We start from the raw sequence: 23466 nt of genomic DNA, 5'->3' as shown, positions 1-23466 counted from the left end.
GCACAGAAGAAGAGAAAAGCCACATGCTGAACACACTCCTGGCAATGGTGAAGAGTCAACAGGACAGGGGGGTATGGTGATGGCGTGCGCATGTGTGTGTGTGTGTGTGTGTGGGGGGGGGGGGGGGGGGGGGGGGGGAGTTAATGCCACAAGTTTTCCACTTTCCTGTTTTATGCCATGTAAAATATAATAATAATTATTGATTTGATGTATATGTGCTATAGAAATAAAGCCTTACACTAGTCAGTCAGTCAGTCAGTCAGTCACATTCAGAGTGAGTCACACCTTCACTTCGATACAGGATTCCCTAATGAATGAAACAAACCTCAAATTAATGTTCTGCTTTTAACTGTGTTTTGTACTGTTTTTAACCTGTACGGCGACCTTGAGTGCCCTGAAAGGCGCCTTATAAATAAAATGTATTATTAAAAATGTATTATTATTATCAATCAATCAATCATTCAATCAATTAAATATCTCACTCACTCATTCATTTGTTCTATGTGCTGTGTTAGAGGCTGGAGGAGGAGTTTGGAGGACTCCCAAAGAAGACTGAGAGAGAGCGCCCCATGGTTTTCAAACAACACGATGAGAGGGCACTTCGCCTGAGGCGTGCAACTGTGAGAGCACACGCACGCACGCACGCACGCACGCACGCACTCACAGATCAAATTTGAATTTCGGTAGAGACAAAAGTTCAGTGTCACTGATTCTACAGCCTTTTAACGGCTTAGAGTATAGTTAAAACTACTCTTCTACACTTACACAATTGCGTGTGTGTGTGTGTGTGTGTGTGTGTGTGTGTGTGTGTGTGTGTGTGTGTGTGTGTGTGTGTGTGTGTGTGTCCGTCGTAGGTGTGTCAGGGTTTCGACCCCGTAGAGGTGGAATCGTCCATGATGAGGTGGTCTCCAGTGTGGGAGCTGATCCACTCTTCATCATCTCTCCAGGCAGACAGTGACCCCTGCAGGACCTCACGCACACTGCAGCTCCTGCACCACTGTTTTGACGGTCAGCAATATACAACCAACTAAACCAGACACACATAGCCGTGGATTTAATATAGGCTTTTCAGTGAGAGATGTTCAGAAAGCACTGAGTTTATGTCAATACTATTTTGCCTTGTATATAGTCAGTATATAACTGACCTACTTATATAAATCTACTTGTATATCGTATCTATTTTATATTTTTACCTTCGTCCCTGTGTTTCACTCTTACTGGTGTTGCTACCATGATAAGTAAAAGGGTTTATCTTATGTTATATCTTATGTATTATATAACGCAGGCAGGTTCACATATCTTTGTAATACAACCGTATGATTGTCAGATGCCATGCCGTGGCCAGAGGTAGAGCGTGCGCTCCACCAGAGCGTGTTGGAGAGCATGCCGCTGACTGAAGTGGACCCGTGCAGTCTGCTGCTGCAAGCTGGGACCAAACCAGAACCAGGCCCTCGTCGGACGCCTCCCGCCATCCCCTGGGATGATCCAATGACCTACGCCAGACAAAGGCTGCGCAACACGCAAGTCAACAGTGGGGGGAAAAGTACTCAATTGTTTTACTTAAGTAAATGTAATTTACGCAATTTAGAACTACTTCGTTACAAGTCAAAGTACGGAATTGAAAATGTACTTGAGTAAAAGTACGAAAGTATCTGAATCAAAATGTACTTAAAGTAGTAAAAGTAAAAGTATACTCATTGTGTAGAATGTGCCATTTCACAAGTTAAAAATGTGTACAAAATCTATTGAAAATAGCCTATCTACAAGCTCACAATGCGTTGCATTGCTTGTAGCTTGTAGATCGGCTATTTTCAATAGATTTTGGTATGGTAGCCTCTATGCCCTACAGGATACGTATCACTGGTTGTTATGCAAGGAAAACATTTAGGGCTGCAACTGTTGATTATATTTCCGGTACTTAGTGATTATTCTGTTGATCCACGTTTCGTTTAATCAAATCATTGAGAAGTGCATTTCCATATATATTAAAACAAGTTCTACATGAATCGTTATTTTATTTTCAACACGTCATGATCAGACGTGTTGTATGACATTTCCACCTATACGTGCCCAAAATAGAGATTTAATGCTTATCGGTTATTTCATGAACTTTATCGATTATCGTTATTTTTCATAATCTATTAAATTGATTAGTTTTGTTGTTCGTTTTGGAAGGGGCCACCAGTCACGGTTAAATACATACAACTCTTAAATTAACTTTGTCTTTTGGTAAATCTATACAGTACTGCTATGATTTATCTTCTTGACCACAGGTCAGACACTTCTCACTGAAGAACCCAGGAGCCCAGAGGTAATAATTACTGATATCTTCTCATACACTACTCTACTTGTACAAGAGATAATATAAATGATTTCCAATGCTGTCCCTAATTACGTTATTGTACTGTAGGTTGCTAAGAGCGTGCATTGTCAGCTGGACCTGTGTGACATCCAGAGAAACAGACTGAGATATCTGTCTGACTGGCACTATGCTGAACATCACAATGCCACTGTCTTCCCACAGGTAAAGGAAAAGAAACAACACAAAACCCTGACATTAGCAATGATGCAGCATTTACATCAGTGGTTCTCAACCTGTTTGAAGTTCTGGAACACTAGCCTAGTGTTTGTCAAAGTGTTTGTCAAAGTGTCCAGGAACTGCAGGGGTCCTGGTTTCAGGGGGTTTCAGGGCTCCCCATCTAAATTATCGATAGTTATAAGAACAGTCCACACCAATGCTAGTCGCATGCAGTTACTTGCAACAAAACAGTTTTAAGGCCAGTCCACACCAATGCAACTCCTTGCAACATGCAAACTAGCATCCCTACTTGTAACCGCAATGGCAGTTGCAAGGAGTTGCATTGGTGTGGACTGGCCTTAAAACTGTTTTTTGCAAGTAGCTGCAACTAGTTGCATATATATATATATATATATATATATATATATATATATATATATATATATAATTATAATTATATATATAGGCATCATGAAAAAAAAGTGTAACGCAGAAACCTAGTGGCCTGTAGAATGATGTTACCATAGGTACACGTCACTGTTTGATGATGTTGCGTAGAGTGGTCCTAATGGGCAAAAGAGGTGGCTGAAATGTGCCTGAATAATGCGTTTTATATTAACTGTAGAATCAGTGGTTTACATGCCAGCGTTGATGTGGGTTATTGTCATTGGCGTGTTCTAGGTTCTCCAGTCTGCCTCGGAGGCGTATCGTTGCATGGACACCTTCCGTGGGAGACTTGACAACAACCTCTACATAATCTGCCACAACCCAATGAGCCAAGAACGCCAGTGCAAGGAATTCTGGGACATGGCCCTTCACACTGATGTTGGGTTCAGGTGAGCACCTTCACTTCAGGCCCTTCAGGGAATGGAATTCGGTTCAACCGTGCAACCTCTGGTTTTATAGTTAGTTACAGTTGCCAAAAAACAGTACTTACTTACATATGTTCTGTTTTTTGGCAACTGTAACGTTGCACTGAGTTGCAGTTACACACGTGTCTGAGTGAACATTTAAATTCATCTAAAATATGCAAATATGTGCATTCATTAATCAAATTAAGCTGCCTCTTCTTTCACTGACAGGAAGTACCTGGAACACGTTGCAGATGCCATCTCTGATTGGACGAGACAGGAGGAGGCAAAGAGAGAGGCGGAGCAACCCATACCACTCAGCCCCGCTGAGTCAGTGAAAGGTACACAAAGCCGCTGGCAGAGGAGATACTGTACCTACCGTAGTCTCTTTCAAGGGTGTTTATTCTTTTTACTCAAAGTGAAACTAGCAATACCACAATGTAAAAAAAATGTTTTAACCCATTTAGACCTGAGGACGATTCCACAAAATGTCTTCTAAATCCTCACAGTCTTTCTCAAACATTTTCATGTCAAGGACCCCCAAGATTATATGTAATTATTACATGGCTTGGTTGAATGCTTGATTCTGATTGGTCAATCGCTTAATTCAGCGGTGAGTTATCTCATGATAATGCCCGCTCCGCTGTATAACAGACCTCTGCCTAATCAAACCCTCTGAGCACCAGCTGCGCGGCTGCACCTGCACCCCGCTTGATTTACTGCTGTTTCCAACATGATTCACCTTCACCTTCAGCCACATATTATCCCTTACTTTGTCCACCGACCCCCATCTGCTGTTTACAACATGATTCACCTTCACCTTCAGCCACATATTATCCCTTACTTTGTCCCAACATGATTCACCTTCACCTTCAGCCAGATATTATCCCTTACTTTGTCCACCGACCCCCATCTGTTTCCAACATGATTCACCTTCACCTTCAGCCAGATATTATCCCTTACTTTGGCCACCGACCCCCATCTGCTGTTTCCAACATGATTCACCTTCACCTTCAGCCAGATATTATCCCTTACTTTGTCCACCGACCCCCATCTGTTTCCAACATGATTCACCTTCACCTTCAGCCAGATATTATCCCTTACTTTGGCCACCGACCCCCATCTGAAAATATGTTGTTGATTTGCGGCACACTTTCACGATTTTTCAAAAATAGCTTAAGTATAACATAATGCTTAGAACACCAGAAGGGGTTCCCGTCCAAAATGGGTTAATTGAGTGAATGTACAAAAGTATTGGTATCAAAAGTACCAATAGTAAAAGTACTCATTCAGAACGCAAAGAGTCTCCGTCGGTCATCAAATTATTGGCTTTGGGAATGTGACAAAAAAAAAGAAGGAAGAAAAACTCCATACATTCAAGGCTTCATGGGGTGTATCATTGATAGAAAATAAGTATTTTTGAGAGGGTGAACTGCTGTGTAATTCTGCAATAATAATAATCTAAATCTACAATGATGACTGAATCTGAGTGAGTAAAAGGTTATACACAAAGCCACTAACAGAGGAGACAGAGAACTAATGCTTTAACGATTTGTTGTCTGTGTGTCTTCTTATGTGTGTCTGTGAGTATACTGTATATCTGTGTGTATCTATGTGATTGTTTATCTATGTGTATCTATGTGTGTCCACAGCTGATGATGCACGTGAAGCTGTGCTTGAATCTTTCATTAGAAAAGGCTCCCTCAAAGTCAGTACGCACACGCACGCATGCACACACCCACACACCCACATACACACACTCTGTGCAAGACTGACTTAAATAGGCCAGATACAAACATCACTCAGTTTGCTCTTACACCATACTGAGAAGTACGATGACATCAGATCAAAATGGCTGCCATATGAAGGTGACAAATCTAGTCTACTGCTGGGTGTGTGTGCGTGTGCGTGTGTGCGCTGTTTGAAGGCGTGGAAGATGGAGCAGGAGCAGCTGAAAGAAGAGGAGCTGGCCAAGAAGTCCAAAAAAGACAACACGGGTGGACGAAAAACACCAAAGGACAAAAGAGAGGAGAAGAAAGAGGACAAGGAAGACAATAAAAAACAGTCGTCCAGTGGCAGGAAGAGCAGGATAGAGACGCCACGCAGTAACTCCAAGAGCCCTGCAGAATCGGTCATCACTGCCACAGTGCCCTCTATGGAGGACAGACAGGAACTACACCCGCCAGAGGAGCACTTCCATGTGAGAGGCTGATGAAAAAAAAAAAAAAAACGTGATAAGCCCTGTATCTTTTTGGTGGTAGCCATGTTGGCTCTGTAATCCCTAACTCATTGGATCCTATAGTAAAGTAACCATAATATTTGTTTTGTTTTGTGCCCAAATGTGTCAAATCAAACATTGCCATTGTGTGTGTGTGTGTGTGTGCGTGCTTGCGTGTGTGCGTTTCGTGTGTGCGTGCGTGCGTGCATGTGTGTGTGTGTGTGCATGCAGGGTTTCCTAGGTTACAGAATGGACGGTAAGCTGGTCCAGGTGTCAGGGCGGATGCAGTACCTTTTCCCCTCAGATGGAGGACAGATCAACGTGGAGACCATCAGCTACGTCCATGGTACAGTACACTAGTACTACATCCACTGTACAGTACACTAGTACTACATCCATGGTTCCCAGACGTTTTAGCTCCAGACCCAAAAGAGAAATTTGATGTCTCCCCCCGTGTCCCAAACTAGTGACAATAGCTCACAATGCGACGCGAAGCGACGTGTTCTGCTTGTAGATCTGCTAGTTTCACTAGTTTTTAGCCTAAATCTAACCCTTATCTAATTTAAGAAATGTCTTAGATTTTCTTTCATTCATTTATGAAATTCATTCAAATTCTATTGATTTTTTTATTTTATTTTGCATTTAGTTTTGAAAGTTGTTTTGGGGGAGAATCTTTTTGGAAATGGTTTGGAAAAACTATATGTGCGAAAGAAAAATAAAGGCATATTTTACTGTACTGCAGACTCCACAAATGGGTCCTGACCCACTGATTGTGAAACAGTGCACTATACACAGGGGCGGCCTTAAGGATCGGGAGGCCCAGTTCATGACGTCATAATTCTAATAATTAATAATAATAAAAATAAAACATTTATTTCTTTTTCTTTTTTTGTCAGTGTGTATTATCGGACTTCAAAGCATGAACAGCATACACAGCCAAGTAGAAAATACACAAAAGCAGCTTGCTTGATTAAACCATTTTTTACTTTAAGGTATAACTGGAAGGCAGCATTGGCTATACAATGATGCAATCACAACTGTCAGCGCTGCTAGTGCAGTGAGTGCACACACTGGGAAGTGGGAACAATTACAACCAAACAACACACTATACTACTACTACTATTTATTTTTTCAAAAAGAGGCCCCTGGAGACTCGAAGCCCGTTTCAATTGAAAACGATTGAAACATATATAAGGCCGCCACTGATACACTTCCTAGCGATTCTCTCTCTCTCTTATGTCACATTGACATTAAATGACATGAAACAGTTGTGAATCAGAGGAGACTCGGGATCTGAAGTGTTCGTCTACACTACAGATGGTAACACCGTGGGACTTTTGTAGGCCTGCCCAAATCACCGGTGCACACCAGAGCAGATTAGTCCCCCTCTGAGCACCCCCTCCATTTCGTTCCCTGCTCTTAATTCATGCATGCAAAAGCCTGAAAAAATAAACCCACACTGAAACTATAGCACGAGAAGGTGCACAAAGATTGACAAATCTCCAATCTATTTTTGTTCATATAGTAGGTACACTTTTATCTCTCTCTCTCAAACACAAGTTCCAGTAGATACATGTAAGATCGATTTATATATAAAACAAAATGATGCAAGACCGAAAAATTACCGATTTAAAAAAGAAACTGAAGATCTACAAGACATTGCGATGTGATACGTACTGAGCTTGCCTGGACACTGTCGCATAGCATAACATAGAGCAAAAATGGCTAATCAGACTAATTTAATCAGACAATGTAGTTGATTTATTTTTTGTCAATTTGTTGATATTCTTTATTACATCGACGTTTCGGTCGCTTAGAGTCTAAGTGACCGAAACATCGACCTAATAGAGAGCAAATTCTTTTTGGCAAGTGTCTGACAGTGTGCAGTCTTTCAAAGATACCCTTTTCATGATATACTCTATTGTCCTACGCACCTGTCACCAGCCTTTTGCGGTGCGCATCGGCCTTTTGCTATAACATTTGTTGATATGAAACATTTCTCATTAACAACACGCTTCTTGATTATTCGATTAATCAGAAACAAAATTGATAGAATGGTCGCAAAGGAGCCCTAGATATATGTGAGCCGGCTGCAGCGCTGCTACAGGAAGTGTTTTCCATTGTGAATGCATTAGCCATGTTTACTGTCCAGGTTCACGTCTGGTGAAGGTCGCTGTGAGGAAGGACGGCCATCACTTCTACACGCATGTCAACCACGTGCCAGTTGAGTCGCTGACAGCTCCTGCTACCCCGCCTGACACCAGGGAAAATAAATACGCTAAGGAGTCTATAGGTATACTCACAAATGAAGAACTGAAAGACGCAGAGGACCACCCTAGCCCCCTTTTTGAAACTAGCTCCTCGCCACTCGTCCTACACACTTCCACTTGGTTTGAGCATAGATATATAAATAATAGAGACGGCACCGGAATTCCCCTCCCATCCACTTGCATTGCATTGCGTCTCTATTATTTATATATCTATGCTCAAACCGAGTAGGGCGAGTGGTGAGGAGCTAGTTTAAAAAATGGCCTTGGTCTTCCAAGTCCTATAGGTTCTCTATATGAATGCCTGTGAATGGCATTTGATTTGATTTGTCATTATTAACAATTACTACTAATTATTACTTACTAGTATTGTTGTGTAATGCTGTACTACTATGACTACTGCTATGATGACTACTGTTACTACAACAATAATAGATATATTTTAACATAGGAAAGTATATAGATGGTGGTACAATAACACCTATTAACCTTGATGATGTGTGTGTGTGTGTGTGTGTGTGTGTGTGTGTGTGTGTGTGTGTGTGCGCGTGTCCATGACAGCGACAAAGATAGTGAAACATGGTTCCTTCTCTGCTGTGTTGGACAGTGGAGTCCGCCTTTCATACAGTTACTACGGACCCACCGGACAATACACAGGTGCCACATGACATTATGCTACTTTCGCTTTTTTAAATTTCAGAATTGTTTTTACTTTTTCAAATTAACATTTCCCCCTATGAAGCAGGATATTTATTGTGTGTATATATATATATATATATATATATATATATATATATATAATAAAGCACCTGACGAAGCCAAACGGCGAAACGTGCTGTGCAATAAAAAAATAAGCATAAATAATCTTGTCCTGAGCGTCTCTGGAGTGTGTCCCTACCTTTCACTGGGGAAGTTCTCTTTGGCCTGCACACACACATATATATATATATACATACAATAAATATCCTGCTTCATAGGGGGAAATGTTAATTTAAAAAAGTAAAAACAATATATTACAATATACAGTATAAAACTGTATATATTGCTAAATTATTCTCTTTCGAAGCCTTATGTTAGGTTCCAGATTGATTGTATTTTTTACTGTCACCGTAATGTTCGTGATGGTGATATTATAATGTTCCAGGGAGTCCTCGGGTTCCAGAGGAGGAAGACGTCCCAGAGACCGAAAGCAACCCCTCGGCCTCTCCTCCAGGCCCACTCCCTTCTTCTAACCACGGTTCCAAAGCACTGGACCCTGCATCTCCACCTCCCCCCACCCAGGCCCAGGAGGACCCAGTCAGCCACACCAGGGCTCAGGACACACAGGTGCCGACAACCAGGGACGTGCAGAGAGTGTTAATCCCGTTAAGAGGGCACTTTTGGACAAAAATAACGAAAATAGCAGATCTACAAGCTCACAATGCGTCGCACTGCGTTGAGAGCTTGTAGATGAGCTATTTTCGGGGCGCAACCAAGCACTCTTTAGCTAGTAGAGACATTGGATTTCTAAACTAATTTGTTCAACGCAAAATACTGTGTTCAAGTTGAGGAGACTTCGGGAAAAAAAGCAATTCTCCTGAATGCTGCCTTCCGGCATGCCATGGAAAGGAGTGGCATTTGCATTTCGTTCACCATGTAGTAATAGTAAACACTACATTCGTGGTCTGGAAAGAAAGGGCAGTTGTTTTAGAGACGGGTAAAAGGGCAGGGGCTGAAAAGCCCCCATTGATGTCTATTGTCTATGTGTGCACGTCCCTGCCGACAACAGATATGCAGACAACAAACAAAACCACAAGCCAAAGCATGTGTACACAGTGCACACACACACTGGTGCTCAATGCTCAAGAGGAATCATGAGGCTGCTATAATTTATTTTTTTGGTTGTATGTAACAACAGATACTGGTTTTAAAAGAGCAGTGGCATAATGTGTTTTGTGGTGTCACTGGTGTGTGTGCGTGCATGCGTGTGTGTATGTGTGTGTGCGCGCGCGTGTGTGTGTGTGTGTGTGTATGTGTCAGCAGCATGAGAACGTGTCACCATCGCCCTTCAAGAGCCTCAACCTGTCTGTCCCCAATGGCCTGGTGCTGACGTTCTTCACAGAGGAACCACAGGGTCAGTGGCATGTACGCCTTTTTATCCCACAATTTTGCAACCCATTTTTCCCCACCCAGTGTCAATTATCTAATGTAATCCTGGGCGCAACACTTCCTCTGCCAAATCCAGCGGACTGACCTCATGCTCCTTTCTATGCATGAGGAGTCCAAGCTGCTTCTTTTCACCTGACGGGGGGGGGGGGGATTTCCCCAGCCGGACGTAGCGTGTGGAAGGAACACGTTACTCCGTTACCAGTTCCTTTCCCCTCCATCAGGCACCCCGGCTGGCCAGGGGGAGGTAGTTCACGCCTTTCTTTCTATGCATAAATTATATCTAGCATCTTTGCTTGCTTCGAAACACAAGGCAAGACATGTACCGGGATTGAAGTCAAAGGTAATGTCTTGAGTCAAAGGTAATGTCTTCACAAGTAACTGTTTGTGTGTAACTAGAACCCCTGCATGTATACGTTTGTGTTGCCTCTGAATGTACAGTGTGTGTGTGTGTTTACAGGCGATGGGACTGTGATGGTGAGACAGAGTTTTCCTAGCCATGGTTCTGGGGTCACAGAGGCGTCCCTGTCTGGAGAAAAGTCCCGGGTCATCAACATGCAGGGAGCTGTGGTCAGATACATGAGGGACGGAGCCACAGAGGTATACGCAGATTATGCACGTACACACACACACACACACACACACACACACACATACAAACACACACACACACACACACACACACACACACACACACACACACACACACACACACACACACCACCGCCACCCCCACCACTACACGTTAAAGTTATCCAATTGATATAAGAGCAAAAACAACTGTCATTGTTTTAATAACCTCCTTTCGAATCTACAAATGTGGACACACTCAAAGCATATAAAATGCATTGAAGCAGTTGCCTCATGTGTGCTCAGGTGCTGTTTGCGGACGGCTCTGTCAGTTTCAGCCCCGACTCTGGCCCGGTGTGGTTGCACGACTCCGAAGTGGAAGACGAAATGGTATCCATATTAGACGTTAAAGAAACCCAAGACAACAAGAAAGGTTAGACAGCAACACACTACCCAATGCAATTAGCCTGGAACTCACCTATGCTTTCTATGGCATAGGCAGCTCCCAGCAGGATCCGCCGGGAGAAACTGTGTGCAGCTGCTGGACATGAGACTAATTAATTAGAGCGAGAGAGGAGTGTGTGTGTGTGTGTACGGGTGTGCGTGTGTGCGTCAATTTAACAAAGGTGCAGATGATTAGAAATCAGCAGAGAGTGATCGACGTTTGCGCTACTCTATGCCGAATTGAAGTGGACTCGGACCCAGACTTTTTCTTCCTCCCTGGAAATAAAAACGTCTGGGTTTCCGAGGCTACAATGCAATTGGTATACAGTATACTAGGAACCTCAGAAAACTGTGTTAGAACAAGTGAACAACCACTGATCTGCTGACTGGGGCAGAATGCACACGTGTTGCCATGCTAGGGTTAGGGTATGGGGGAATCCATGACTCTGCTTTGGATCTCCTAGTCATTCATTTGTATCACTGCTGCGAATAGCAAGACACTGAACCCCTAATTGCTCCTGATGGTGCCTTGCGTGGTTTCCGCCACCAGTGTCGGTAAAGCGTGGAATCGTTCAAGAGGACGTCCAGCGCCTATCTGCTGCTGTGAAATGCACCGGCATCTGAGGATGACGTACAGATGAGGATAGTTTTCATTTAGTTTCAGTCATTTAGTTTCAGTCACCCGGAATGTTTTTGTGTTTTAGTCGACTAAACATCATATGATTTTAGTCGACTAAATCTGCTGTTGATTTAGTCGACTAAAATGTATTTTGTGTGTGTGTGTGTGTGTGTGTGTGTGCACGCGCCCGCAGGCAAGGCCTCCAAGAAGGACGCTGAGCCAGAGTTGATCTCCACTCCTCAGAGAGGATTCTGGGTAACCACCACGCCCTCTGGAGAGCGCATCTCCACTGTGGGCAACACGCACAAGGTTATGGCGGCTGACCCTGCTCTCACATACCATGCTACGGACCCCTTAACCCAGGCGGTGAGTGTCATATTAGCCTTCTACATCAGTTGGTTCCAAAACTTTTTTCTGAATTCTGAATGTTTTCCATCATGAAACCATGCAATTTATGATAGGGCGGGGGGGTGAATTTTTGTCACCGCTAAACCCCTTATGCCCCTTTTTATTTTATTTTTACTATTAACATTTTAACATAACATTTTTGAATAGTTCGACTAGCCAATCTATATTGACACGTTGTGAGCTTGTAGACTGACCATTTTAACTATTCAAAAATGTTTTGCAAAATAGTAAAAAAAGGCAAAGAAGTTTAGCCCTTAAAGTGTACTGTCTTGAAGGTCTTGAAAGTGACCTTGCCAACCCTCCCTGTGTGTGTCCACATCATCATGGCAGGTGATGTTGACCCGAGAGGATCACGTGGTGTCCGTTTTGGACAAAGACGGAACCCTGACGGTGGAACACGCAGACGGAACCAGAATCACCAGCCTCTACCAGGACAGCCTGCCCCCTCGGCCCTCCCACACACTGCTACGCACAGGTGACTGGCACGCACGCACGCACACATGCACACTGTGCTACGCACCGGCGTCTCCACTCCACTGTACTAACAAATAATTCTTAGTACACACACATATAGTGAAACCTTGAACCTTAATTCATCGATTAGTTAATCGAATAATCAAGAAGCAGGCATTTTTAAATGCTATTTTCGCAATTTTTGTCCAAAAGTGCCCTCTTAGGGGATGTCAGCCCCTGCCTCTCTAACACTCTCTGCTCCCATCCCTATTATTATGCTTTCCCCAGGGGAGTGGCCTGAGAGTGGCTGCATGAAATCAAACTCTGATTCGTGCGCTGCATACGAGCACCCCGAGAGAACGCGGCGCGCTCAGAGCGTGTGCGAGGAGGACGGCAAGGGGAGCGCGTGGGACGCAGAGCGGGCCGTAAGCGTGCCGCCGTGCGACAGCGGAGAGGCCACAGACGACGGCGGCAGTAGGACGACCAGCGTCCGGAGCGCACGTGGCCCCGCGGGCATGATGTGTGAGAACAGCGAGGAAGAAGAAGGGGAGCTCGCTGGTAATGGCGAGGAGGAGGAGGGTGCCTTTGCCAGTGAGACGGAGACGTCTGAGAGCGACGGCAAGGCGAGCGCGGCGTCCGCCGGCAGGGAGCGCGTGCTGATGGTGGAGAGAGAGGGCTGCGCCACGGTGGTCTTGTACCCGGAGAGACGCGCAGCGCACGTCTTCCTGGCGGATGGGACCGTCGCCACGGCAAACCATCGCGGGGCCTATCAGGTGGGTTTGGATGGCAAACATGCTAAATGTTACTTGAGTGGTTATTATTCAATGTCTCAATGGTATATAGGATCCCAGTCAGTACTTGCCATTACCTCCTTTACCGCTTAAACCAATGGTTTTGAACCCTTTTCACATCAAGGTCCATTATTGTGACCGAAGCCTAAGGTCGCTGCAGTTCTGACTGCAATGGGAAGTGCATTCCACAGTTTTGGAGCCAGAAGGGAGAAGAGTTTGGGACGTGTGGAGCGTTGTCCCGGCGTTTTTAGTGAGGGTACTTCCAGCTTCACTCAGATCAGCCAACGCAGGGAAGCTGGAAGTACCCTCACTAAAAACACCGGGACAACGCTCCACACGTCCCAAACTCTTCTCCCTTCTGGCTCCAAAACTGTGGAATGCACTTCCCATTGCAGTCAGAACTGCAGCATCACTCCCAATCTTCCGCCGTAGCCTGAAAACCCACCTTTTCAGACTCCATCATGGCCCATAGCACTTACCCTAACCCCTTAGATAGCATTTCTGTTGACATAGATAGCATTTGACACAGACTTATAGCATGTTATGTAGACAGCACTATAATTGTATTGTATATAGTCATAGCACGCCATAGTACATATGTATAGCATAGTATTAAATATGTATAGTTTATATGTATAGTGTATGTATAGTTTCATTATATAGATATTCCACTGTTACTTTCTTAGCTTACGCATGTTTCATGATAAATGCTTTTATGTGATGTATTCCCATGCTTTTGTTCTTGCTTAAATGTAAGTCGCTCTGGATTAAGAGCGTCTGCTAAATGCCTAAATTGTAAATTGTAAATTGTCGCAGTCAACTATGGAATCGTGCATTTCCCGTGTGTTGGTCTTGACATCATGTGACATCATCAGGGATGGAGATGTGAAGACCTTGATGTCAAAGTAAATGAGACCTGTGTGTGCGTGCGTGTGTGTGTGCATGCGTGCGCGCGTGTGCGTGCAGGTGTTTCCCTCCAGTGCGGGCCTGCTTCAGATCAAGGAGAACGGGACGTGTGTGTACTCGTCCCACCCCACCCTGACCCCCTGCCGCCCAGAGAGTGGAACCCCCCCGCAGAGCCAACCGGGAAGCTACGCCATGAGTCACACGGGCCTGGTGGCTTGTGAAGTCATAGATCCTGACGGCAACCACTTCCACGTCAGTCAACCGTCTTGATCGTTGCTCGCGCTGTCATGGGCTCTATGCCGCCTTCCTTATTCTTCCTTCACAGGTGGTACCGCTGATACTAATGAAGGCTCTGTTCCATTCTGGTCAAACAGAGTCAGGGTGCTGCTGTTGTGCATGTTGTCTCACTGGAAACACTCTGCTACACCAGTGGGTCTCAAAGTGTCCTTGAGTGGGTGGTTCTCTTGGTTAAATGCGCTGTGCCTTTTTGCTGAAAAGTTCGAGAATATTCACTTTTATATCTGTGCACCATCCACAGGAATAGTACTTTTGTTGGCAATACATTTTTTTTTTTATATATATATATTTTTTGGCTTGACAGTGAAAGTGGAGAGAGTGACAGTGAAATTCAGAGAAAGAGTAGGGGCAGACATTCAGCAAAGTTGGGACTCGCTGATCACAGCATTGTGCCTGTGACGCATTTCTAGCGATCGCCCCCCTTAACTAGCCAACTAGCCAGGCTTTTACTGCTAATGGAAAATTCAAATAGGTTATTTATAAGTTATATCTGTGCATGCGTGCATGCATTGGTAGGTGAGTGAAGATGGGCAGACATCAACGGTGATCTCCAGTCCTGTTGAAAGCACATGGGAGCTGGCGGAGGAAGACAGTGAACGAGAGGAGGAGGAGGATGGAGAGATGGAGAGACTGCATGTGAAACATGGAGAACAGTGTCTCAGGTATAGGCCTCCGCACTGTGCATCACTTACATGATGGATGTCCCCAGCTAAATTCGTTTTTAAACATCACAAAATCCTCTCTTATAGGCATCTCCGGCACAAACTCTTTTCAGATGGCGTCCAGTCCACAGCCAAATACATTTCAAATTTATTTTGGGGGACCTTGACCTGAAAATATTTGAGAAACACTACTGTGTTAGAAGATCAGAACGGAGAATATCTTGCCTTTGTCTTCCACTCTTCCAGGCTGTTCCTGGTCCACGAGGATGGCTCGGGCACTGAGTTCCTCAGTTCTCACACTGTGGAGGAGTTACTGGACGAGGCCTACTCTGATCCTACCGTGGCTCTGCTGAAGGAACCACTGCCCGATGCACACGGTAGGCCGACAATCTTGGATTCTCTGATCTATATCAGTAGTTCTCAAACTTTTTCGTGGCAAAACGATAAATTGATATATTTGGCTGCTGGCCCCATCTAAAAATGTTTTGTGAACAATGTTGTGTGTGTGTGTGTGTGTGTGTGTGTGTGTGTGTGTGTGTGTGTGTGCGCGCGTGTACCCCAGGTGTGTTCAATATCACCATCCTGAAGCCCAGTCACCAGAGTGTGTGGTCCCAGTGGTTGCTAGGGAAACAGAACCCCAAAATCATCCCTGCCAACCTCAGGAACCGCACTTGGCATGACTTCCCAAGAGAAGAGGTACATGGTGTACGCGCGCACACACACACATACACATCAACACATTATATGGTATATTTTGATGCCAATATCAGTATTGATACTTTTACAGTACAAGTAAAACATGGTCCTTCTTGTTCCTTGTCCACCACTGCTCCTAACTAACCCAGAGGAAGACAGCGGGCCCTCCGTTGGGTTCTGACCTGGGAGTGGGCCTGACGCTGACAGAGAGAGAGCCCATTGTTTCTCCTCCTGCCTCACGGCGATCCCTGCGGAGCTGCCCCGAGGCCCTGGAGCTCAGAGAGCTGAGGCAGTACCCGCCCGTCACGGCGCCGCTCAGGGGCAGGCTGGATACGAGGCTGAAGGTAGATTATACACCCGTTTGTGTTCTATACGCTGTTACAACTGAGGCCACTTCACCCCATTCTGCAAGCAGATCTTATTTTAATGATGTTTGGGAGACAAACACTTTCCTGGGTTTTTTGTTTTATGTGGGTAATTTGTGTTTTTAGATATTTTAGTATATGTGATGTCATGGACACTGGTCTCACTGCAGGATTACTACAATGACCATAATGCTTTGCTGCACTCACCCCACCGTGTGGAGTCTGAGACAACTGAGACAACATGTAGTCCAGACATCACTGGGACTCTAAAAACATATGGTTGCAAAAGGGGTTAAGTGGCCCTTTAAGTATGTCGATTGGCCAGTTCGGCTGCCATCGTTGTCTTAAGATGCGGCCATCATTAATATCCCATTTTAAATGTAAATATAGAGTGCTCCGTATCTTCCACAATGAATCTACATTATTATGCTCTCTGACTAAGCTGCACTCAACACATGGTTATATTATACTTTCTCTGACTAAACTACACTTAACACATGGTTGCAGCACCCAGTGGCTCATGAGGTAAGCAGTTGCCTGGGAATTGGAAGGTTCTCGGTTCCCTCGAGGCGTATAAATTAGTTGAAGTTTCCATGAGCAAGTCACTGAATCGCTAAATAAGTATGTAGTATGTAAGTATTTGTATAGGATGGGTATAGGATGCTATGTAGGATGGGTGACAAATTCCAAATTAATTTAGCTTTCTCTCTCCATTCTGTCATGAACTATAGTAAAACCAAAACAGGGCGGCGTTGGCTCAGGGGTAGAGTGGCTGGATGGAAACCGCAAGGTTGCCAGTTCGAACCCGGGCTCCCCCAGGGTTGGTGTCGAAGTGTCCTTGAGCAAGACACTGAACCCCTAATTGCTCCTGATGTGCTGGTTGGTGCCTTGCATGGTTTCCGCCGCCATCGGTGTATGAATGTGTGTGTGTGAATGGGTGAATGTGATGCACAATCTATGTAAAGCGCCTTGGATAAAGGCTCTATATAAATGTACCATTTACCAAAACAGAGCGTGTTTTGTCTGTATAGGAGTGCATGGAGCATTTCTTACAGAGAGAGCAGCTGTCAGAGGACAGGAAGGTCAGAGATCCACGCACAGAGGAGGAGAGAGTCCACGCTAGTGACCTGCTCAAACTGGTTCTGGTCAGCAAAACCAGACATACACATACACATACACATACACAGAGAATTTTATTTTAAGTACCGTTATTCTTTTTTTTTTAGTCACTTCCAGAGGCAGACTGTAAAAGTCATACATCTGACAAAAGAACTTCAAGTGAGTAACCATTGACTTCAGAATATAGTGTATACGTATGTATAGTATTATGTACACATGACATGGTTGGTCAGTGAATGCTTGCTTGAACCCTCCTGTGCCAAAGCCGAGAAATCTCGGGTTTCTTTAATGTCTATTCATCCAGAATTAATAGTATTTTATTTACCGTGCTTTTGTGTGTGTGTGTGTGTGTGTGTGTGTGTGTGTGTGTGTGTGTGTGTGTGTGTGTCTGTGTCTGTGTCTGTGTCTGTGTCTGTGTCTGTGTCTGTGTCTGTGTCTGTGTCTGTGTGTCTGTGTCTACAGTGGACATAGCCAGTGTGTATGCCCAAGCTGTCTCAGCTCCGGTTTTGGAGTTAGACATATCATCATCAGAAGACAGGTAGGAATGCTAAAAAATCAATAAATAAACAAACAAACAATGATAATTGTGTGTGTATATATCGGTATATTATTAATTGTAATATAAATTACATTTCTTAATTATAAATGCAAAGTGATCTCTTCTCCACTTACAGTCTTATAAGTGGGACTTCCAAGAGAAATGAATCCCAGTGGACCAAGAGAATGGCACAACACAGGTAAATCTTGTTGATTTAGTCTCTTTGGTTAATTGCAACCTGCATCAAATATAGTTCTGACAAGCAATCATCTCCAGGGAGATATGTGCAATGTTTTATCCTGCTGTTTCACTACTGGAGGAAGGGAGGAGATATGTGCAATGTTTTATCCTGCTGTTTCACTACTGGAGGAAGGGAGGAGATATGTGCAATGTTTTATCCTGCTGTTTCACTACTGGAGGAAGGGAGGAGATATGTGCAATGTTTTATCCTGCTGTTTCACTACTGGAGGAAGGGAGGAGATATGTGCAATGTTTTATCCTGCTGTTTCACTACTGGAGGAAGAGAGGAGATATGTGCAATGTTTTATCCTGCTGTTTCACTACTGGAGGAAGGGAGGAGATATGTGCAATGTTTTATCCTGCTGTTTCACTACTGGAGGAAGGGAGGAGATATGTGCAATGTTTTATCCTGCTGTTTCACTACTGGAGGAAGGGAGGAGATATGTGCAATGTTTTATCCTGCTGTTTCACTACTGGAGGAAGGGAGGAGATATGTGCAATGTTTTATCCTGCTGTTTCACTACTGGAGGAAGGGAGGAGATATGTGCAATGTTTTATCCTGCTGTTTCACTACTGGAGGAAGGGAGGAGATATGTGCAATGTTTTATCCTGCTGTTTCACTACTGGAGGAAGGGAGGAGATATGTGCAATGTTTTATCCTGCTGTTTCACTACTGGAGGAAGGGAGGCAGGATAGATAGACGTAGGATCAAGTTTGTATTTGTACGGAAAATAGAGTGGGGGAGGCCATTTATTCTTCTTCTTACGACCAATAGCTAATATAGCCGTCCATAACCCATCCATCGCGATGTGACACGTTGTGGGCTTGCAGCTATGCTATTTTCATGCTATTTTAAGATTTTGGCAAATTTGCCCATAATAGGTACGCCAGGGTTAATGTGGTCTACATACATTGTCAAATAGTGAGATTATGTGTAATATACATTTCCCCAAAAGGAATCAATGTAATGTCTGACCAGAAGCAGGGATAAAACAAATCCTCACCGAATCCTCAATGGACTTGCACTCTAATCACATTTATTCAGCCACTGATTTAAAACTGCTGATCAACGCGTGTGCGTTTGTGCGTGTGTGCATAATGTGTATGCATTGCAGACAAGAGCTCCAGGAAGATAAGGCATGCAGAGAAGCTCTGAGGAACAGAATGGTTGTCCCTTATTTTCACCCAGAAAATGCTCCGCTATACCAGGTATGAACACAATGTGATATTATTGATAAACCCCTCATGGCTAATATGAAGAAAACAACCCAAAGAAATGAAACGTAAGCATCTGGTGTAAAAAAAGCTATATTCCGGCTCATGTTACATTGAATGGTATAGTATAAACAAAGTAGGCCTACATAATGAATTGGTTTCATGTAATGTAAAAAATCTGAAGAAATATCAAATGTAGCCTATAATCACAGTTTTTGTTGTTAATAATATAATGGAAATCTGTCCAATCTTATCTAGGATATGGCAGGCAGGCTGGCTGGCTGGCTGGCTGGCTGGCTGACTGACTGACTGACTGACTGACTAGATTAGAATATCACCAAATCTATAAATAGCAGTAACTTTCCACCTATATGATGTTGTGCCACTGTGTGGGAAACATACTGTATCTTCCAGGGTCAGCTTCACTACCAACCTCCAGACATGAGGAGTGTGTCCATAGATCTTCCACCGTTTCCAAAGACAGACGACGCAGCAGCGGCTCTCCTGACAGTCGCCCCGCATGAGAAGAGTAAAGATAAACAAACACTAAACAGTAAAGACCTAGTGCTACACACCATTAGTTGGAAGTTAGTCAACCAGTAGCTGCATGTGATATGATTATTATTCATCATTCTTTTCAAGATTTCATTGGATATGGATTCATTCTTTGGTAAAGGTTTCATAATCATTAGAGGGTATCAAGAAAATATGTAATGTGATATTTGTGGTACGTGTGCCCTGCAGCCCAACGACCACTGAACCCAACACCCACTCATGCAGCAAGGTAAAAGAGAAGTACAGTAGTGTACATACCATCATTCTTTGTGTTTATACACTATGTAAGGGGTCATTGTCGGGAGACAGGGGGTTTAACCACTGACGCGAAGCGGAGGTGGTAAATCACCCTGAAGGTGAATTATCTCATATATAATACATATATATATTAGCCTTGGCAGCATTTCTTTTCGGTTTTATGTTCTGCTCGGGAGCGGATGATATCTTAGTCATTGTAATCATTATTGTAGTCATTGTAGATACTGTAGTCATTGTTTTGTAGTCATCAAAGCCCTCAAACCAGAAGATAATACCTCCCCAAAAAATGACTCGCTCTCTCGTAGCCTGCGATGAGAATAGAATTTCCCCCGTGGGTTAACAAAGGTGTAGAGAAGATGCTAAATAGTCTCTGGAAAGTACACTCACATAAATATTCTAGAAATCAGCTAAACTACGCCGCATCAACACTTTTTTTGGGAAGGTATTATTCTTCTGGTTTGAGGGAAAGGAAGTTCCAGTTTGAGGGTTCCGGGCCTAATGACTACAAGACAATGACTTCAACATGACGTAAGATATCATCCACTCCCGACTGGATCACACAGCAATTTAGTAACACAGACAAGGCTTTCCTACAAGCTTTTCCTACTGGAAAGCCCTGGTGACACGATATATATATAGTCCAAGTGAAGTAAATAGAATGTGTCTTGTTACTTCGGTATATTGCTTTGTTTCTACCTGCTTTGTTGTACCTGCATTTTTGTTTGACTTATTCCAGTTCCTAGAATAGGCTACAAAAGTTTATTTCCATTATTCAACTGTCAGTCATTGATTGGAACTTAAATTTGCTGCTTGACTGTCTGGCAATCTTCTCTTTAGTCATGAGGCAGTAAGTGAAACGCTGCCAATAGGGAGACCCACCAATCCCACGCCTCAAACTGCAGGTTTGCTCTACTACACAATGAACCCACTTAATCTTCCACTAATTACAGACTCAATCAATTAGAGCAGTTAACACTGTGTGTGTGTGTGTGTGTGTGTGTGTGTGTGTGTGTGTGTGTGTGTGTGTGTGTGTGTGTGTGTGTGTGTGTGTGTGTGTGTGTGTGTGTGTGTGTGTGTGTGTGTGTGTGCGCGTGTGCGTGTGCGTGTGCATGCGTGCGTGCGTGCTTGCGTGCATCCATCCATCCATCCATCCATCCCAGGTGACAGCAGCCTGAGAGTTTCACCAGAGCGTAATAAAGCAGTCCAGCTGGATGTGACGGGAAACCCTAGGAAAACTAAAGTCAGAATACCATCCTCTATACTCGGCTCCAAACCCTTTAGTACACCAAACCACAAGGTAATCACGCACGCATGCACACACAAACATACATTATCAACTTTATAAAAGGTACTGAAGTTGTCTCTGAGTCATCCAGTTGAAGAGCTCTTGGCAGAGCCAAGAGTTTGGGTTTGGCACAACCAAAGATGTTGCGACTTGCGAGTCATTGCTTGTTTCTCTCTGCATATATCAAGCTTGTGCGTGTCTGGAATAAATGTGTGATGAGGTTTGTGGTTGGCGAATAGGCTGCTGCGGGGATTGATTGATAACAGATTAACTAAAAGAGTGTTCAACTGGGACACCCCCTCAATTGCACCCAAAAAACCTGAACTTTGAACATTCAGTATTTTGGTGACTCATACTGCTCTCCTAATAGTGAAGGGGCCGTGTTTTTTTCCGATAATATTTTTCATTAATTAAATTTTTATTGTGTTAGGTCTATGTTAAAATGACCCCAAACTAGAGCAGACGTAGAATACGCACATCGACAGGCTGGGTGCTGGGCTAAAAGAAACTTCAGTAGATTGGATGGAGCCCGCACACCACAGGTAATAGCAAGACATTCTTTATTTAAATACTGACAACGTTTCGATCTATTTGATCTTCATCAGGTCATGTGAACATACACACAAGTTTGTACTTTTATAATAAGGGAGTGCCCCCATTACCCAATCAAAACACCACACTTGTGTGTATGTTCACATGACCTGATGAAGATCAAATAGATCAAAACGTTGTCAGTATTTAAATAAAGAACGTCTTGCTATTACCTGTGGTGTGCGGGCTCCATCCAATCTACTGAAAGTCAAATAACCACATTTAACCACATGAATCCAAGTGTACCTACAGTATATTCTGGGCATGTAATAACAAGTGAACGATTGGTGAAAATAATTGAACAATTGCGAAAATAATACTGCAATGCTATTTTCGGTGAACGGATGAAAAAAGTAGGGGACCAAGCATAGAGCCCTGGGGGTCTAGAGCAGTCTCATTTGGCCCAGACCGGCCCACTACTACCAGCCCGCTCCGTCGAGGCACACACAAACAAACAAGCCCTAATACCACCACTTTTACAGAACAACATAAATGATACAAACCAACAGACAACTACACAACCCTTTGTAGAGGGTTTATTTGTCACTCACTGATACAGGTACAGTGAAATTATCATGATGGCACTGGCAGAATGGCAGCACGCCCGGACCTTTCCTGGTGGCCTGCCGCCTATTGGCCTGCCTGCCTGTCCAAAAAGAAACAACAACAAACAAAACAAAGATATGAACTTGTGGTCTGATCTGCACCACATTTACTGTACGTTCTCAGTCACCTCTCACCTCTCCACTGTAGTTCTTGCTGCTGGAGGAGCCAGTGAGGAGGAGGTGCCGTACGGTGTCTCTGGGAGGTACGTATCCCACCGCGGCCAGGCGGGGGGGTTTCCAGCTGCTTCCACCCTGCGGCGCTGCCTTCGGGACCCTCAGAGAAGGCAGCTCCTACGCCATGACCATGGTGATGAAGAACGTGGGAGTCGACACCTGCAGGTGATCACAGTGGTGGAGAGAAAGTACTCAAATGTTGTACTTTTAAGTAACAGTATAGGCTATGAATCCTGCAATGTAGATGCACTCCGTTACAAGTACATGTCCCGTATGTATGTGCTCGAGTAAAGGTACACAAGTATCGGCGTCAGAATGTACTGTAAAAGTACTAATAGTAAAAGTACTCATTGTTCACCCAAGTTCAAAATGTGTGCAAAATCTTTTGAAAATAGCCGATCTACAAGCTCACAATGCCAAGTATTGTGAGCTTGTGAGCTCCAAATGGCCGAAATGTAGGGTAGATCACATGACATGCCCTTAAAGCATATTTCATAAAAAAAAGGAGAACAAATATATATATATATATATATATATATATATATATTTTGGCATACATTTTAGTTTTAAGATGTAGATATTGATTTTGTATTAATCTTTAGGGCCCCAAATCACACCTTAGAAAGCATGAGTGTATTTCAAACAGAGTGTTTTTTGACTGGGGGGGTCATATTTT

At 43.8% G+C, this 23466-nt stretch overlaps 1 protein-coding gene across 1 annotated transcript in view; it reads left to right on the top strand.

Annotated features, from left to right (window-relative positions):
• The window catches only part of spag17 (sperm associated antigen 17), a 37382-nt gene that overhangs the window by 11553 nt on the left and 2363 nt on the right, over positions 1-23466 (top strand). The window contains exons 11-45 of the mRNA XM_083788830.1: positions 1-71; positions 516-620; positions 855-1008; positions 1328-1543; positions 2274-2311; positions 2411-2524; positions 3200-3354; positions 3601-3710; positions 5022-5077; positions 5297-5569; positions 5819-5933; positions 7740-7880; positions 8416-8511; positions 8999-9180; positions 9877-9967; positions 10460-10599; positions 10876-11002; positions 11826-11998; positions 12371-12515; positions 12782-13266; positions 14251-14442; positions 15004-15149; positions 15396-15526; positions 15712-15845; positions 15995-16189; positions 17242-17355; positions 17437-17488; positions 17792-17867; positions 18004-18066; positions 19223-19316; positions 19737-19851; positions 20067-20106; positions 20973-21037; positions 21296-21432; positions 22765-22955. The exon at positions 1-71 is cut by the window's left edge and continues 124 nt beyond it. Coding sequence (XP_083644956.1) covers positions 1-71; positions 516-620; positions 855-1008; positions 1328-1543; positions 2274-2311; positions 2411-2524; positions 3200-3354; positions 3601-3710; positions 5022-5077; positions 5297-5569; positions 5819-5933; positions 7740-7880; positions 8416-8511; positions 8999-9180; positions 9877-9967; positions 10460-10599; positions 10876-11002; positions 11826-11998; positions 12371-12515; positions 12782-13266; positions 14251-14442; positions 15004-15149; positions 15396-15526; positions 15712-15845; positions 15995-16189; positions 17242-17355; positions 17437-17488; positions 17792-17867; positions 18004-18066; positions 19223-19316; positions 19737-19851; positions 20067-20106; positions 20973-21037; positions 21296-21432; positions 22765-22955 — 4732 coding nt within the window. The remainder of the gene's footprint in view (positions 72-515; positions 621-854; positions 1009-1327; positions 1544-2273; positions 2312-2410; positions 2525-3199; positions 3355-3600; positions 3711-5021; positions 5078-5296; positions 5570-5818; positions 5934-7739; positions 7881-8415; positions 8512-8998; positions 9181-9876; positions 9968-10459; positions 10600-10875; positions 11003-11825; positions 11999-12370; positions 12516-12781; positions 13267-14250; positions 14443-15003; positions 15150-15395; positions 15527-15711; positions 15846-15994; positions 16190-17241; positions 17356-17436; positions 17489-17791; positions 17868-18003; positions 18067-19222; positions 19317-19736; positions 19852-20066; positions 20107-20972; positions 21038-21295; positions 21433-22764; positions 22956-23466) is intronic.

The sequence above is a fragment of the Protomyctophum parallelum genome (assembly GCF_964188405.1).
Source record: "Protomyctophum parallelum genome assembly, chromosome: 18".
Lineage (NCBI taxonomy): Eukaryota > Metazoa > Chordata > Actinopteri > Myctophiformes > Myctophidae > Protomyctophum > Protomyctophum parallelum.
The sequence above is the reverse complement of the archived record's forward strand: the minus strand, read 5'-3'. Positions and strand labels throughout refer to the sequence as shown.